General features: G+C 38.4%; 1 protein-coding gene across 3 annotated transcripts in view; it reads right to left on the bottom strand.

Moving 5' to 3' along the window:
* Positions 1-14,505, bottom strand: part of LOC117204248 (zinc finger protein 628-like) — a 103,838-nt gene that overhangs the window by 66,656 nt on the left and 22,677 nt on the right. For 2 of the 3 annotated variants that reach the window (XM_033441458.1, XM_033441460.1), the window contains exon 2: positions 193-1,189. In XM_033441458.1, the coding sequence (XP_033297349.1) occupies positions 193-1,164 (972 nt within the window). In that variant the 5' untranslated portion in view covers positions 1,165-1,189. The remainder of the gene's footprint in view (positions 1-192; positions 1,190-14,505) is intronic. The other variant, XM_033441459.1, reaches the window with a different exon arrangement.

The raw sequence follows: 14,505 nt of genomic DNA, 5'->3' as shown, positions 1-14,505 counted from the left end.
TCATAAACCATTAACGTTTTATATTTCTCTTTTTAACACATTCGCTGCGTCTCGATCATAATAGTCGTCCATAGTAACGTAAATATTCCATCAGTTGGTCTCTTTCGCGGCAAATACGTTAAACATTCTGCTCGAATCTTTCAATCCATAAATATGCTATACAGATATAAAGAGAATAAAAATTGTACTCACAAGTGGAACTTGTTGGACCGGGGGTAACCCCGACGGACCCGCGAGAGGCTCTGTACTGTGCGGGGACGGAAGCCGGCTCTGTGGTAAGTTCAACGGTAGCACGCCAGGCGTGCTTCCTGTATTGTTACTTAGACTCATATCCGACGGTCCACTGTGCACCGAGATCGGACTAAGGGAACCCCTCGTTTCTTCTAAACTTGCGGCATCTTCGGAATCCCTCCTAGGTCGATCAAGGGCCAAAGGTCCTGGACAAGGGCTACCGGGTCCGGTGGGCGATGCCGGACAATCCGTCATGTCTACCGCCTCGGTCGACTCGCTGGTGGGTGGTTGGGCTACGTTTTGTTGGGGTTGCTCGCATTCTTTCACTCCTGCCGATGGCAAACCCGTGCCACCGGATGTATTTCCTTCCCTGTCTCTCTCCTTATTGCTCGCTTCCTTTATACTTTCACGTTCACGGTGATGTTCTCGCGATGTCTCGCGTTGTATACCCTCGGATGTGCTCGTGTGTTGTTGTTGTTGCTGCTGTTGTTGTTGCGGTTGCTGCTGCTGTTGTTGCTGTTGTTGCTGCTGCTGCTGTTGTTGCTCGTCCCTCGACGCTACCGCCGCGTTGATGTTCGTCATATCCGCTAGACCCTTCACCTTAAGGCTCTCCGCTGTCTTTAGGAGGGCCGATAGCTGGCAGTACTCGACGTTTACTTCGCCCTTGTACATGAAGTCGACGAGGGTACGTAGCTCGGCGAAACGTACGTCCTTTAGGATGACTATGGGGTGGCGGTTCGGGTGGTCGAGGAATAGGGCCTGGAAATAGCTGGAGCACGCGGAGAGGACTACCTTGTGGGCACGTATCGAAGGTCCCTCCGTGCACGCCAGTGTCACGTCCACCAGCGACTCCGACTCCAGCAGTTGACTGAACACACCCAGCAAGTTGCTCTGATGATTGTTCCACCTCAGGCAGTAATGCTCACTTCCCATGTCTGAACTGCACCCCGCAACCCTGCTGCAGAAGAAACATTTGTACCGGTCCGTGTGTTAACTCTTCGGCTCTTGTTGCGTTCATCTTGAACGTTTCTTTCCCTCTTTCGTTTTTTTTTCGCTGTTCTTTTTCATCCCTCGTTTCTACTCTTTCTCTCTTTTCATATTTTCTATGCGTGTTTCTTTCATATTTTTTTTTCTTTCCCTCATTTTACGCGTCGCTCGCGTGCTCATTGTCGGCCGCGCTTGTTCACTGCTTCGTTGTTGAAGTTTCCGGGGTTAGTTGCTCGCGCGACACCCGTGTGTTTTCATTCGCATTGGGAGCTGCGCGTTCATCAGAGAGAGGTTTCGATCGCTCGGTTAAAAGGAAAGGGAACTGGGCGATCGGCGAAGCTTGGGATAAATTGTACAGTCCGGGTTAATTAGTTAGTCGATCAACATCCACATGTTCTGTTTTTGCGTAGTATTATCGCGTTAAATCCAATATTGATACTTCTGAGTTACGCGAATGCTATTGTTTGAGTCAGGTGATTTAAGTTGAAGCTATTTTATTTCCTATATATTCTACGTTGTACGCGATAAACGCTATTAAAACGAGGTATCGTTCGAACAAATAAGTCAACCCGAATGATCGCGAGTCACCTACGATTCAACGATACCAAACTAGTTGAACAGTATCGATAATTTTACGCAATCACGTAGAGTTAGTTTTTACGTTCCACATAGTCAATTAAGTTCTAATACTTGATTAATTAAAATAGTTCAAAGTAAACGTTAAATTAGAACATCTTGGATATCGTTTAACGAAGATGCAAACGGTACTTTGCAAGTTTCGTACCAGGAACGCAAAGAAGTTGGTACGTTGGCGCTCGTGCTTGTGAAAATCAAGCTCGAGCATTGGTGAGTTTCGCGCGATGGTCGACTATAAAACACCCTTCTCGAGGCACCAATCTCTTGGCGAGGTACAAAAACGACTTTGTTCCAAACTCGATTATACGAACTACGCAAACGTGTTTGCAAATTATGAAAACGTTGCGTGAAAAATCCTTACAAATTGTTATAAGAAAAAACGTCAGAAAATTTCTATTTGAGAAATCTGAATGTTGAACGTGTTTGTTGCATTATAAAAAATACTCGAACGCAAATGACAGTTGCTGTTTTACCCCTTCCTACGACTCGTCCAACACTCCTCCTCGCACATCCACCTGCCAAACTAACCCAAAATTCCATCCACTGATTGCCGATGTGTACACTGCGGGTTTACGACACGATGTTATTACGGAGGGCACAGAGCAGATGCGCGATTTCGCAGCTACGAAGTAATATCCAAGCTTCGACCTCTGGCTTCGTAAACAAAAAAGATGAAAAACGATACATCCAAAATATTTCTAAAAAAGGTAACTTTTGTGCCAAAATATTTCTTCCATCGCATCGATGACAATCGTTTGTTCCGTATGTGCGTATCGTATATTTAAAAAAAATGAACGATATCGTTGTATACTTTCTCCTTCACAAACGTTGTTTCGTCCACCGTTGTATAATGTTAAACATACATTACGACCGTTTCTTCAGTGCAAAAGATTAACTGGAGTCACAAATACGTTTAAAAAATTGAAGTTAATTTATCGACTAAATTCTTACATCGTTAGTCATCGATAGCCAACATAGCGCCATTAGCAACCCAACTATCGGTCACCAATGACCCTCGCGATATCCAATTTATTCATCTTCTTCGTCCGTGGAAACATAGAGGATCTGCGTGAAAAATGTAAATTTTATTCCCAATTGCCGAACTTCAAAGCGATCCTAACGTTCGTTAGCCATTCGCATAGTCGCTGATAAAACACCTGTGATCGTGCCAAAACGATCAGGCACCGTTACGCAACACGGCCGATCGTTCCTCCGCCGGTAAATCACGATTTCCTCGCGAAAAAGTACCGTGGACGTCTAAATTGGAATTCCCTGTCCGCATGGTGGAAAAGCGCGTGTAGTCGCGGCACCGTCGCTATCGCAATTTCCTGCGGCATAAATCAGCGTCCGCGGAAGCGCGAAGTACGCGCAGTCGTTCGTTCGTTGGTCGGAGAGGCGTCGCGGGATTTATTCGAACGCGGCGCGCGTTTCTTAACTACGCGCGGTCATCGTTTAATTCTGGCCACGGAACACGCATCCGCGAAAGATGCACGACCGATATCGGCTGACGATACCGCGCGCTCTTATCTTTCGTTATTTCTTGGACGATCGTGAGGCAGTCAGTTTGCTATTTATTCGCTGGCATGTCCAAAGTTTCGTTGAGTTCGTTAAGTTATACGCGTATGCGTATGTATGAGTATATGTATGATTCATGAAAGCATTCAGACACTTGTAGAAACTTTTTATAACACTTATGAAATGTAAAATCTTTTATTTTATGGAATACATTATCCGCGCTGCACGAAACATCTGGTGAAATTTAAAAGAAACTCGCGAATGAATGACTGTCAAAGGTGACTCCGATGAATACGGAGAATTATTTATATAATGGATAGTCGACTGTTCAAATATACTTTTGCGATTTTCAGATTTCTTTCAAACTTCGTCTATACGATCATGATAATTCATGTTACGGTGCTAATGAAATTTCAAAATGTTACCTATAACACGTATAACATGTTCAAATACTTTGGCGAGCCATCGTACACGTTATTTGTATTTAGGTGATACGGAACCGCTTTACCAACGTGAATCTGCTATTTACCGTGATATTCCATTCATCGGAACGAAATATTAGCTGCTGTCCGATCAACGGAACTGGTGTTAATCGAATCCGCCTATCGGAACGTGAACTTGTACTATAACGATGAAAAATTACAATCACATAGTCAGGAGAATCAGTAAACTCTAATTATATGATCTATTTACCCCTCGATAAGTTTAAACAAACTGAGCTTCAGATATGTCTTGGAATTTCTTTAACTATTCGCATGACTCGTGTGTTAATCAGATTATCGTTTACCATCAATTTCTACAATCAATTAACAGAGAGTGAACTTTAATTCTTCCAAATACAAATACAATACAGCTTATTTTCAACAGAAAATAACAGAGATATAGATAAGAAAATTACAATTATGCCCGAGTGATTGGAAATCTGACTGACGAGATAACGCGTCTTCTTCGTTTAACGAAATAAACTGGAAAGGTTTCAAAATCAAACCGTACATCCGACAGTTAAATTATTTTAAGCCTACCTTGAATTTAGGCAACATAACTAATCTGAACGAGACTTAGAACGCGTGAACACGGTACACGCACGTGTCGCAGCCATGTGCACTTACACGTATGTAATTATCCACGCCACGAAGCCCGCGTGGACGCGCGTGTTCGCGTGATATATCGGCGGATGGATATGCGCGCGCGATGGCGTGTGCTAGCACCGAGCGATGCTCGCGTGATTCCTCTGGAACCTCTGATAACGCGGCACAACCTCTACGTGATAATACACGGAACGGTGTATCGTAATAACAAAAGAAAAAAAAAAAAAAGAAAATAATATTTTAACGCGTGACAAAATTACCGTGGGATTACCGGTCGTTCGACGTTTGAATAATACGCCGAGAAATGCCTAACGCTTGCGCGTTACTCGACAACAGCCTTGTTATTTGGGCAATGAAACTTTTAATTAAACCGATTTACCAAGCTGCCTTGTATCGCTAGATTATGGAAAACAGCGGCAAAACGTTCATCATCACTGTGATTTTGGAATCGCAACAGAATTTCGTTTATCTGAACTTGGTTCACCGCAGCGAAATCTTAGCGCATGATTAATCGATTAAAGATCAAGTGGGTCGAGAAGACCGTACCGATCGCCTTCGTAAATTTAAAAATCGACGAGGGAAACGACGCGAGGAATACTTTTTTTTTCATTTACTGCCAGATTTATAACGACTGCTCTGTGAATAAGCTTGTGGAAATTAATCGGTTGTTTTCTTTCAGAGATCGAGCAATAGTGGCGCATCCAAGTAAGAAAGTTGGGAAAATTGAGAAGGATCGAGTACCTGATATTTCACGAAAGAAATATTAAGCGAATTCCTGGAATTAGCTTTCGTAGTTGCGATATTAAAACGTAGAATTCGATAATGGAATACATCGATTGGAAAGAACGTTGAAAATAAATCATATTTTTTTGATGTTTCGCAGCAAGCTACTCTCGACACCTGTTCGTAATTTCCAGACTTGTTTCAAACTGTCTCGACAGAGTCACGAGAATCGGGTCTCGTTACGGTGCTGGTAAAATTTCAAAATGTTTCGTATATCGTGTAAAGAACAGCCAAAAGAGTTGGAATGCTTTTACGGGCAACTATAGGTGCGTGAATAATTTCTAATAAAATTGTAAATAAAATCTAAAATGTTCAACAGGGAACAGATTTCACGCACTCCAACAACATTTGCAAACTCGCTGGCTATGCGTTCGTCCATGAGCCGCGTGAAAAACCGCGTTGAATATTCTTCGCGTGCTCCGGAAACTTCGGCGCGTTTTAATTAGAGCTTGCGGCTAAATTTGCCCGGCGGCTACTTCGCAAACTTTACCCGCGTGAAATCCGCCAGGAATGCTTACTATACACGCGTGTTGAGTGCCATGGAAGGAGAAAAGAAACGATGACGCCGCTAATTTGAGCACCGGCATCGACTGATACTCAAGGGGTGTACGAGCAAGAAAAATGATTTCATTAAAGTTAAACATCGGCTTTTGCGACTCTATCTCTGCCACCGTGCAGGTATTAAGCGTACTACGACTATCACGGTTATCGTCCATCTAAATATAGCAACATGCTGTAATTACATTGATCATTTTCAGACTATAACATTCGCTAGCACCGGAAACCTTCAAAGTTACGATGAATGTACAGCAACAACGTCATCGTTGAATACCGTGTGATTATTTCATCGAGATGCTCCAGCTTGTGTCAGCGACATGGTAAACAGTGAAACGTTACGCTGAATCATTAATAACCTACTTCCGAGTGAATCTTTTTCGGAGAGTTTTTATTTAATAAAAAAATAGATGGTCTTTACATAGTTTGATATGTACTTGTTTTCTAACTTTATTTACGTTAATTTAATTAATGTCCGTAAACTTAAAAATATCGAGATATTTATCGATTTTAAAGCAAGTTCGATAATCGAATCGAAGAGAAGGGATGAGCTCGTTAGAATTTCGAATTAGTACGAGATAACAAATCGAAGTCCATTCGAACTACGATGAAAAATATAAAAATTGATAAACGTAAAGTTATCGGTATGGTACGAAACTTTTTACTTCTCGTCTTAGGATTCATTTTAAAGCAACACATATATATATGTGTGTGTGTGTGTGTATCTTTAACGTTGGTACATTCAAGTAAAAAAAAGTTATCTTTTATTGATAGTAAGTTGTCTTTTGCCAGAAGGTTGGGTAATTATAAAAAATTCATTGCTATTACTCGATTAAATTTATAGTTCGAATTTTGGGGTTGATGATAAATCGAAGTTGTGGGAAAGAGCGTTTTCGAATTCCGTTTAGGGACAGAGTGGATAGCGGTGGTTGGTTAATTATTTTTGCTCCCCTAGTTTGCTAATATGTTGTTCGGAATTAATTATGATGAATACGATAAATTTAGGGCGAGTTTTATGTAATTTAGTGGTAATTAGCAAGTTTTCGATGGCTGAAAGTAATACTTGGTAATGAAGATATTTTGGCAAAATGCAAACGCCCGCGTATCTTTAAATTTGAAACTAAATGTTAAAATTATTAGCTTTTAATTGAAAGTTACCGATTGCCTGTTTACCGCGTTACTCTTGCATTTTTTAAATAATTAAATTTCTCGAAATTACGAATTTAATTAATACAATCGATAACCGAATATCCTGCGATCAAACGTTACAAAGAATAATAAACCAAACTTTATTAACTATTATTACCAGTTCGGTTTTCATTTAATAACCCGAACTCTGGATGTATAGGAGTGTTGCGTATGTATTTACACGTTCGTAAAGTTTGTTATGAGAAGGTACCTCTGCTAAACATACTTAATAATGGTTGAAGCAATCGCAAGCATTTATAAGAACTTGCAAACTCTAAATTACGACTGGTTCGTAACGATCCCTAAGCTCCGTAATATTTATACTTATACAACGTTCGGTGTGTATGCGAATAGTGTTTAGACTAAACTTATATGACTACACGAATGTCAAGAATGCTATAATTTATGTTTCTTCGCTAACTTTAGCGAGGAATTAAATATGCGATTACAAAGTTTCTAACGATAGCATTTTGTATGACTTGTTATGTTGGTACGATCAAGAAAATAACTCTTCTTAACGAAAATAATTTTCCGCGTGTACCGAATTTTTTTATACTTTAAAATGAAAATTGCACGATACAGTGATACGATGTATAATACGTTTTAAAAATAGTACAGTGCTTCACTTTGTTGCATTTTGTTTTTTATAGAATTTAACATTTGTAATATTTTTTTACATAACGTAACGTTAGATCTATCACGAGTATTCTATAGTTAGTGCGATAAATTCGAGAACAGATCGTTATTTACTTTACTCTAATTTTTAAGACACATGGAATATCTGCTGAGACCCAGTCGTGCATATTAGATGAACATTAGAATATTTTTATGGACAAATTTAATTGGCTTTAATTTAACAAATATCACCGAAATCTATTGTACTTTATAAAAATTAGATAGAAATTAGTATATGGACGGGATACGTGTTGTCAGAATTGGTGATTTTATAGAAACACAGCACCCTGTCGATGGCAACCATATCATCACCATGTTGCGCTGTCTTCGCGCCAAGGAGCTACCAAAGAACACGGTTGTAAAACCATATAATATCGTCGTATATTTCTTGCAAAAATTAATGCTTCGTGAAACGTGAACTCTACTTGGTATATTTTAACGTCCTTGACATTGTTCGTACACAGATTTCAATTCTTTTATTTCTTAAACTCTTAATTCATTTTTCATATTACAGTTTCTGTCAATTTGTATGTTCCCATGTATTTCTTCGTCCCTCGTTTTCTCCTTCTCATTTTCATTAACACGTCCTAAATTATTGTATCAGGAACGTACTCAGCAACGTAAACTTCATTTTCCACAAATTCGCTCAAAAGACACCTGCAACGAAACAAAGACACGCGAGCCGAGAAGTAAGCTGGATGTATAAAAAGCTGTAGCCTTTAATCAGGAGAAGAATATCAGGAACTTGCAGGTTTCTCGCAAATTAAGCGTGCTACGATGCTTCTAGCTGACCTTTGCTTCACGCCCCTCGCTCTATTTCGCAATCTTCCCTTTGCACTTTCTAACGTGCAACTCTTACGAGTCTTATTAAAAAAAGAAGCACACATTTCTCCACACTTTTTACGTTTATACTATCTGTCAGTTTACGCGTTTGTTTGGACCAAATGCGTAAAGAATTATTATTACGTACTTTTGCCAACCTACAACCGTTTGCGACAAATATCGCTTGTAGTTCAACATGCGACGTATCGATTGAAAAAGAAACGAGTGTGTCATTCTTTTAACAAGACCTTCTCCTCGCCGAAGAATATAATACTTGAAAAGCGTGCGACATTCATCGACGATTTATCCCACGTTTCGATTTTCAAGAAGCATTTCGTTCACAAGAAGACCGAGAAAAACGTAAAATCTTTCCGACGAAAGGAAATCTACTGGTATTGGTAATTTGCAAAATTCCGCTAATAATATCGATTAACTGAATCGTGCACGAGTATATAACCAGCTTTGCTTGGAAATGGTCGAATTTCGCGGACGAAAGAAGACGAGCGCTTCAAGAGAAGACAAGACAAGGAAATTTTCGAAACCAATGCCCATAATTCTCGTTAGCGTTAGGCGGAATTTCATTTTCCTGGAGAACGGCCAGTGGCTACGGTGGTTTCGATCAAAGGCGTTTCTTCGTCGGACTTTTCCCGCGGCTTTTGTACGTACATCGCGTTACATAAGCCCGGCACCGTGTGCATGTCTCCGTTATTTATGTCATTTCAGAGGTTTTCTTTGGGTCAATCCGTTTAGAACGGCGCTCACGCACGCATGTCCCGACGCCGGGACTGTGACTAAACCGTGCAATCGGTTTAATGTTAAACAGTTCGCCGGCTAGCTACGCAATTAGATTATGCGCGCACGATAAACGGCTGCGAGCCGCTCTTCCTGCTCGCGAATCTGCTTTCACGAAGCGCGCACGCGCGCGCGAGGAAGAGAGACTTTTCGCGAGACCGGCCACGCGATCGGCTCGTCAGCTGCGCTCGATGGCGCTTCGCCTCGCCGCGGGTACCCTAATCCCTCTGCCGGTTTATGGTCGTTCAGCTTTAGCAAATTTCACGCAAGCTTCGTACGTGTATTGGGCTATTCGCAAAGTTCGCGGAGGAATTTAACCATTCGCGGCTTATTCCAGGAAGCGGTGTCGATTGTGCGATGCTTGGGACCAGATATCCCGCGTATCTTTCTACCAAAGCCGAATTTGCGTTGTTTCACTTTGGAGAAGCACGGTGAATGCTGCTTTCATCTTTGATTTATCCGCGTACGAAGAACGAAAGTGGCATTCATCCTCCGTGCTCCTGCAAAGTGAAACAGCGCAAATTCGGTAATTTGGTAAAAAGATGCGCAAGATATCTCGTCTCAAGCGTCGCACAATCGACACCGCTTCCTACGACATCTCGTCTACGATACGAATGAGACAAGAATGAAAGCAGCGTTCATTCGCCGTTCTCCTCCAAAGCGACACAGTGTAAATTCGGGTTAAGACGCGTAATGTTTCAGTGGCTCGCGAGAGTATTCGAACAGACCTAGAAAATTGTTACGTACATATCGTACAAAATATCTTAAAATCTCGTTGGCGTCGTAACGAAGCTCAACTATATTTACGTGTATCGATAAAATTTAAAGCTGATCTGAAAATGGGTAGTGAAAGTTGCTGGATGTTTAGTGGAGGCATGTACTTCGTGAAGATCACCGAAGTATTTGAGCAGTCAATTATTCGCAATATTAATAAGCCACGATACGTAGCGAGACTACTTTTAGCGCTAATTGCGTGTTCCAGACTATTGTTTGGGTTGTATGCTAATTTCTAACCACGCGTATGTGTGCAATAACTTCTTGTCCTGCAACTTCATATTCTGGTCTGGTTACGAATTTAAATATGATAATTCGTTTTTGAAGAAAAATAAAAAGGCACGCTGGAGATAGGTGATGCGCAGACGTAAAAATAGTTACTTCCTGTAATTGGCGAATTGTTTCATTAATTGTATATTATGCATTTGTTTGTTTTGTATTGTTTCATCTACGATAAGTTGGAACTTTGGTTTACACATTTAGATAATTGATAATTAAGGGATAAATTTCTCATAATTGTCGTTGGATAATCCATGATTGGATTATTTGGACAATCGAAGCATCTCTAATATTCAATGCCCTACGTAAATTTAGCAAAGTTAAACATATACTACTTAAATTAATTAGACGATCGCTCGACAATGAAATATTCATGTTAGTCAATAACAGAGAAATTATAAAGTACGGTAGATTTTCAATTTATTTGTCAATAATTAATTTAAAAATAATAACACGCAATGATGTTCTTTGAAAATTAACAGCCGCGGCAAATTTTCGGAATACGCTTCTTATAAATCGATTAACTCCATTATACTTTCGAGATAAAACATGTAAATGATGATTCAAAGTTAATGAAAACTAACACAGTGGAATTTTGTATAATTTATTAATAATTCCAATTGCACCGATAGTTATGAGCAAATAATAAAAGTACCGTGCGATATTTAAGTACTAACGTAACAATATAGCACTTTATAACGTATAATGGAGGATAAGAAACTACTTGCGAATCATTTATGACAATTATATCATTTTTACATTATTCTGTTTTTATTCTGCAACGTTATGACAAATCTGTTCCAATTGCATATTTTTCACTTCTTTTGCGTCAATAGGTGAACGTTATTGCTTCGAAAAGGAATTAATTAAATGTAATTATCACCGATGTTTACAGGGAAATAATTAAAATTCCACGAGTTGTGAAACCAAAACAAAAGATTCATCGATTCGTCGATTTGATGTAAAATATGTATTTCATGTTGGTAATTTCGTAGATTTACTAAATTGCAAAGTGAAATGAAATGAAGTGAAAGGTGTTGAAGTATAAAATTGGAAAGTGTAACAATGGGTTACAAAAGCGAACAGCTAAGAGAAAAGTATAACTTTTAGATTGCTATAAAAAGAAAGTACAAGAGTTTAAGGAGGTCTAAACTTTTTTACGAGTTCCTTAAGATTCCAGTAAGCACATATTTTATTGTAGTACGCAGTTTGAGGATTTTTTATTTCACAAATAAGAATTTCACCTTTACTTGTCGAATATTTAATCGTAATATAGTCGATGTCTTCTATGTTAATAAACATACGAACAAAATTAATCAAAGTACGCAGAGTTTCATAATCTAAATAAACAATTTTCGGCGATTCTATTCGCTGGATATAAATGGAATATAAATTTGTCTAATTTGTATCAAACAACTAGGAATTCCTTGTAGGTAATTTATCATTTATAATCCATATTAATAAATTTATAATTTATAATTTTTTATCTAAATTATAAAATACGATGGTGATTTCATAATTTCTTTAAATTCGATCATTACGAAGATAAATATTTCAAAAACGTGTAACGTAACTACGAATTACTAACGAAAAAAATAACTCAACTGCCGAGAAAGATAGAAATTAATTTCATGAATAAAACAGTAATGAAATTAAATTAGTTTCCAGTAACTATAGATTAAGCATATAATAGTTCCATTCAAGTAATATCAAGATTTTTCCACGACCATTTGTATTTCATTAATATATATAAATAAGGAGAAAGATAACGCAATAGATAATATTGATTAATATTAATGTTGGTAGATAATCTACATAGATAATGAAAACCTATATAAACGCGGTATCATCGTCTTTAATCATCAAAGTGTATCGTCGAAATGAAGTACCGACGATATTTATAATTAACGAACCGAACTAACATTTCGATATTCTATTTTCAACGGTGTAATACCTAAAATTATTGCTACGATATCGATATATAGGATACGATGAAAATCTCAAATAACAAAAACACATTATCTACTATAAATAATCTTCAACATGCGTAAAGTGTATTTTGAAATTTTTCCAATATTAATTACAGATCGACGCTTTTTTATAAACCAAAAATGTTTGTACAATTGCCAAAGATCGAAATATTCAAACTCGTAATATTAAACGATAAATTTTGACAATTCGATACGAACATTACTGTAAGTAAAATCCTTACTATCAATTAAACCAATTTTTTTTTTTATTAAACAATCGATTTGTTGAAACACGGTAAAAAGAGCGTTTGTCGAATAACGAAGCAGTGATATTATAAAACGTACGATGTTGGTATTTTAATTGCAAATGTTCAAATAGCGTGGTTTGTTACGCACGAAATGAAGGGAATGTAAAGAGGCACGTTGTCAGTTTGAGATTTGGCTCACGCAGCCAATGATATACATAAGTACTCAATTACAAGCAATAAGAGATAAGATGCGACACGCCAACTATATTTTAACATTATGTCTCGATTTGGCATCTATTTCTATCTATTATAAACATTTTACGTTATATAGATCGCTGCTTAGATTGCGTCTATCCACTTCACACACCAAAGTATACGACACGATAGTACGTAAGTAGTTCGCTTCGAAGAAAAGTTTGAAAGTCACGATTAACCACACGATACAAAATGCTATCGTTGCTATCGATACAGAATACAGGCATATTTTCTAATCTTTTGGAGAAACTTCTCCAACAAATTCGATACTGAAAGGTCGATGACGATAGAGCTGTTTCAACGTGGACGTACAAAACTATCATAGCGGGTTTATCAGATATTCTATACAATGGCTACAAAAGGTATTTGTACACCGCTGTATTCATGACTGCATTCACATATTAATCAATTATGTCCAAGTATATCGAATTTCGTGTTACGTAATGGTATTTGCGTATGATTATCAAAATACGATATACCATAGAAACGAAATGTAGAATCCGATAAAAAGACACATCACTGAGAAACGATTTTGAAAAAAGAGAAATTTCTCACGCTATTTATGATTTCATCGATCCTATTAATTCAATTTTCAAAAGTTATACGCGTCTGATAACGATAATATCATTGATCTGTTGAAATAATTTCGCTATTTTAAATAGCTGTACTTAAGCATTTCGAAAAGAAACACACTAATCCTTTATGTTGCTACATATTATATATTTAACGTGATTTTGAACGTCAATAATAAGATTACCTTTGTTCGTTAAAAGAAGTATTTAATAACGTAATGAAGACACATAGTAGTGCACCGACGCGCATATACGAGAACAGGCGAAATTGTTGGCCGACTAAAAAGAAGTATTAACGCAATAACGGTGAAGCAAGTTAAACTGTTAAGTTATCAACTTAACACGCCGTAACGGTGGCGTACAAATAAATTCTTAATACAAAACGAGTCACACCTCGTTCCGTTGGCGCGGATTTACATATATATGCTCGCAAAGGACGGTTTTTTAAAAAGTTGCAGAATTCCGGGGGGGAAATAGAACGATAAAAAATTCGCATCCGCGTGAAAGACCAAACAGTGTATGGTGTAAAATTGCTCGGCACGCTTTTTATACGTCACTGAAAGTTAAACTTGGCTTAATTGCCCCTTTTCATACCGCGCGATCGCGAAAGTGTTTCGCTCGACATCGAAACATTTACAGTTTATTGTTATTTTTATAACCGTTTCCATTTAACTTTTTATTCGAATGTAATTCAACGATTCACACATCCACAACGCTCCCACCACCAGTACCGGTTAGAACACGGGCCGAAGCGATATTTTTCGCCCGATTTTCACGACGCGGCATGTTGAAATTCACGCTTGTTCACGCAACGCACGCAAACACAGTCCGGTTAAAATATCGTGAAAGATAATTCTATTTTTCATATGGTGCGATGCACCGTACCAAACGTTACCATGTTAATGCGCTATCTGTTTTTCGTAACATTTCTTGCGGCCGCAGCTACTGTAAATTTTTCTGCCCGAGAAAAACATTAACGTGCTCCTTATCAGCAATGGCTATCGAATCGTTTTAAATATTATTTCCTTTCTTTTTCTCTGCTGTTACTCGCGGAAGTTTTTCCATCGTTTAAAAGATTTATGTATTCCCTCTGAGAAGGATAACGTAGATATTTCAGATTCTTCGTAATTTATTC

Source organism: Bombus bifarius, unplaced genomic scaffold (assembly GCF_011952205.1).
Source record: "Bombus bifarius isolate JDL3187 unplaced genomic scaffold, Bbif_JDL3187 scf7180000007977, whole genome shotgun sequence".
In the NCBI taxonomy this organism is placed as follows: domain Eukaryota; kingdom Metazoa; phylum Arthropoda; class Insecta; order Hymenoptera; family Apidae; genus Bombus; species Bombus bifarius.
The sequence above is the reverse complement of the archived record's forward strand: the minus strand, read 5'-3'. Positions and strand labels throughout refer to the sequence as shown.